General features: G+C 34.0%; 1 protein-coding gene across 14 annotated transcripts in view; it reads left to right on the top strand.

Moving 5' to 3' along the window:
* The window catches only part of PARD3 (par-3 family cell polarity regulator), a 714,454-nt gene that overhangs the window by 425,680 nt on the left and 284,580 nt on the right, over nucleotides 1-4,194 (top strand). For 13 of the 14 annotated variants that reach the window (XM_008568729.1, XM_008568725.1, XM_008568720.1 and 10 more), the window contains one exon: nucleotides 2,446-2,574. The exons of the other annotated variant lie outside the window; for it this stretch is intronic. In XM_008568729.1, the coding sequence (XP_008566951.1) occupies nucleotides 2,446-2,574 (129 nt within the window). The remainder of the gene's footprint in view (nucleotides 1-2,445; nucleotides 2,575-4,194) is intronic. 14 annotated transcript variants of the gene reach the window in all.

Raw genomic sequence — 4,194 nt, 5'->3', positions numbered from 1 at the left:
AGAAATGTTATCGACTTTGTAATCAGAACAGAGACAAATGAAGTAAGTGAAAACTGTGTGTTTTGGTGAAAGGAACAGGAAATTTGAAATGGTAGTGTGGAGACGTGACCCAGTGCAGTGGTGTTTACAACTAATTGATCACAGCCAGCCACAGGTTTATTTATTCCTTCTCTACTCCCACTGCTTCACTTGATGTCACCTTAAAAAAAATAGAAATAGCAGCATGGTGAAATGAATTGAGACATAAAAGTCAAATAGCAGGAAAAAGAAGAAAAACAGTTTTTGAAAATTTCCTTTCTCTACCTTATAAGTTTTGGTTCATTGGTGGTTGAGATTATCTTATAACTACATAAACATACATGATTTCTGTTTGTTTAAAGATTTGTACAGGGGGCCGGCCCGGTGGCGCACTGCTACAGTGCGCAGCTTGCGAGTGCGACGGCGCTCCCGCCGAGGGTTCGGATCCCACATACAGACCGGTTCCCGCTCACTGGCTGGGCGAGATGTGGGCGTGACACTGAGGGTTGCGATCCCGTTGCCGGTCCCGGTCTGGTACGGGCGCGACACTGAGGGTTGCGATCCGTTGCCGGACACAAAAAAAGACAAAAAGGGAAAAAAAAAAAAAAAGATTTGTACAGGATAGAAAGAATGAGAAAAAGTATACTTTAATAGCCATTTTTCTTAGTGTCTTCTTCAGAAAACAGTTTGTATTCTTATTAGCAGATATTGTGTTTCCTAATTACTAACTAGTATTCATATACTAATGGTGGAGGAAACTTTTACCACATTATCCTTTTTTCTTGTAGTTTTTTTTTTTTTATATGTAGTTTTAAACTCTCCAGATTGAACTCTCAAAGTTTTCCAGAAAAGTCGTGGAGCAAAAGAAAAGCTTCCGTAGTTTTTTTCCATGTCTACATTTTGGGCCTAGATTGCTTAAATCTTACTCCCTTACTTTTTGCCCTGTGCTTGTGACATTTTTTAATAGGTGCTAAATAGCAGGAAACGTTTGAGTACAAATTATGGTTAGGATGTTGCTTCCAGAAAGAGCCACTTGTCCTAGGGTTATAAATTGAGTAGTATTAGTCCAAGTTTGCAAGTTATTTAGTAAGGTTCTTTCCAGCCAGCCACTGGGGGGAAGAAAAGAGCATATTTAGGAAGAGTCTCAGCTAGGACTTGAACCCAGTCCTGGCTTCTAAGTCTGAAAAAGTCTGTCCTTTTCTGCCTGCCTCCCTCCTCCCCCTTTTCCGTTTTGTTTTTTCTAAAGATAATAACGTTATGTTTGACTCTCTCTTGAACCCAGTCCTGGCTTCTAAGTCTGAAAAAGTCTGTCCTTTTCTGCCTGCCTCCCTCCTCCTCCTTTTCCGTTTTGTTTTTTCTAAAGATAATAACGTTATGTTTGACTCTCTCTTTTATCATATAGTTGCTGTACTTTCAGCACATCACGAAGACTTTTGTTTTTTTCCTCAGCAATGGGAATGGCCTGCAACCTGTATTTCTTCAGTTAGGCTTTATTTCCTATAGCTGTCAGCCTTGTCTTAAAACTGAAACTTTATTTTTGTGTGTTTTAAACCCATTCTTCTAGTATCCATAGTTGTATCTATACAATATGAACAATTCTGTGGGTAGTTTTTCTGAGTTTCTGTATTTTTGAAATCCTGCAAAGAAAAAAGTACCAAGTGACTTATTTGTCTTTATCATCTAGAATTTTTTTCTTTTTTTGCTTTATTTGAACTCATTACCTATTTCCTGCAATTTCTTAATAGTAGTATGTGGAGCTATATAAGATTGTTTTAGCCAAGGAGGAAAGGGTCTAAAACATATTTTAATTGCAAGAAAATTTTGATATACAGTTTAAGTAATATATTTATTTGCCTTGGACAAAATGCTATTTTTGTCTAAAGAGAATAATATAGAATACTTTTTAAAAGAAACTTATGCTCTTATTTTGATTAAATATATAGTGCTTTTTGATAATGATGTTATATTTCCAATGAGATTAAAAATAATAAGATTCTCTAAGAATGGCTTGTTTTAAATGTTTTTCCTGGTAGAATTCTCTTATAACATTGAAAAAATTGAAGTGAAATATTGCTTTCCATCTTAAAATGTTATCATTATTTTGTAGTGATTCTTCTTCAATGTTTAATGTTTACCTTTTAGGAATAAAAAGTTTTCGTCATAATTTTCAGTAGAATTTCATTGAAAGTTAAAATATTTATACCAAAGTATTTTTGGTGTGTTTTTACTATCCTTTATAAGAACAATGTCTTTTTAATTTTTATTTCTTTTCTAACCACAAAAGCTTAGTGGTTACCAGGTTGTGGCAGAATTTAGCATGGAATGAGTTATGAAATGAGCTCCGTAGCAGACGTGGTCTGTCCTTCAGTGTGTGTCTTTTCTTCTGTTTGTACAGGATTGCAGCTGAAAACTTTTTATTTGTTTTAGGTAAATGGAGTAGATTTAGCAGGCAAATCTCAAGAGGAAGTTGTTTCCCTGTTGAGAAGCACCAAGATGGAAGGGACAGTGAGCCTTCTGGTCTTTCGCCAGGAAGACGCCTTCCACCCAAGGGAACTGGTGTGTAAATTTAGAGCAGATGAAAGATTTTTGATAAACATGAGCAAGGGATCTGGGCTAGTTACCTGATTGCAAATATTTATTGAGACCTCTTCCAAGGAGTTTCTATATTTTATGTTTCTTTCAGCCCTAACTCAATACAAGCATCCTCCGTTTTAGAAATGGATATTCACAGTCATGACTGTAGGGGTATTTAAAAATCAAATGTTGGGATACTTTCTAGGACTGCAAATGTTTATCACTGTGCACTGTCAGATGGACTGATTTAATACAGAGACGTTGATTATTTCTTAACTGTCACTTCAAAGGCTGTTGTTGAATGCTTGCCATCTTCTCTACTACATATGACAAATTTTCATATTTCAAATTTTCATACTACATGTAGCTAAGCCAAATAAAGATGCTTGCTTATTGTTGTATGAAAAGGAGTACCTTTTAAGAAAAATTATTACCAGAAATAAAAAGACCTAAGTGTCAATAAGCCCCATAGCTATTAATTACCAATATAGGTAACATTATTTGGAATGACATAAATGAAACGAAAAGGTTTTTCTTTGCAGTCTTTTTATATATACATCAATACATCTAAGTACTAGATGGGCATTTACATGATACTGGTGTGAATGAAATATGTATATTAAATTTATGTAGTTCTGAATGTTTTCCTGCAAAAAGTGTTATTTCACTTGTTTATAAAAATGACTTAATTGGATGAGTTGCAATTATTTTTTGATGTGGTGAGAATTTTTTTTATTTCAAGTATAGGTGGTATTTTAAATATTTCGAAACAGATTCTACTTGGATCATGTTAGACTATTTGTCAACTCTTTCAGCTAGCTTTTAGCTTTATCTAAACAACAATTAATCTGTAGAGTGACCAGGTTTTAGTAGCACAGTTCCCAAATTTGTCATATAGCCCTAATTCTGTTATGTGATAATTTCAAATATGGATATGTCGTGGTTGGTAAATTTTCTTGTTATTTTATATAAAATAAGTATTTCCATTTTCTCTAGATAAACTATATCTCGATATAAATATTTATTAAAAGATAAATTTCAGTCATGAATACCCCATCCCTTGGTTACATGCAGATCTAAAACTGCATGTGATTTCATGGAAATTTCAGATTGTGATAGGATTGAAAAGTGAACACTTTTGTTTTAAGTAGATTTTGAATAAATTATGAAAACTTCTTTATATCTAAAAATGTTTAATGCATTATTTCTCAATTTAAATTCAGTTTTCCATTTTCCCCCCACTGCTATCCAATTTTGTGCTTAAAATGCCACCTGATCCTAAATCTGGAGATGTCTCTATTAAATTGTAAATGAGCACTTAAAAAAAAAACAACAACTAAACTCTAGACGTAATTTGATGAAGGCTTAATTTTTCCTCAGTGTATCCAAGCCACGATCGTTAGCCCACCTGATCCTAAATCTGGAGATGTCTCTATTAAATTGTAAATGAGCACTTAAAAAAAAAAAAAACAACTAAACTCTAGACGTAATTTGATGAAGGCTTAATTTTTCCTCAGTGTATCCAAGCCATGATCGTTAGTATTATTAAATTGCCAAAGCTTAAACACTGCTCTTCAGCAGTCTTTTCCAGAGTTAGTGCCA

The sequence above is a fragment of the Galeopterus variegatus genome, unplaced genomic scaffold (assembly GCF_000696425.1).
Source record: "Galeopterus variegatus unplaced genomic scaffold, G_variegatus-3.0.2 Scaffold436, whole genome shotgun sequence".
Lineage (NCBI taxonomy): Eukaryota > Metazoa > Chordata > Mammalia > Dermoptera > Cynocephalidae > Galeopterus > Galeopterus variegatus.
Note: the sequence above shows the minus strand (reverse complement) of the source record. Positions and strands in the feature narration are given on the sequence as shown.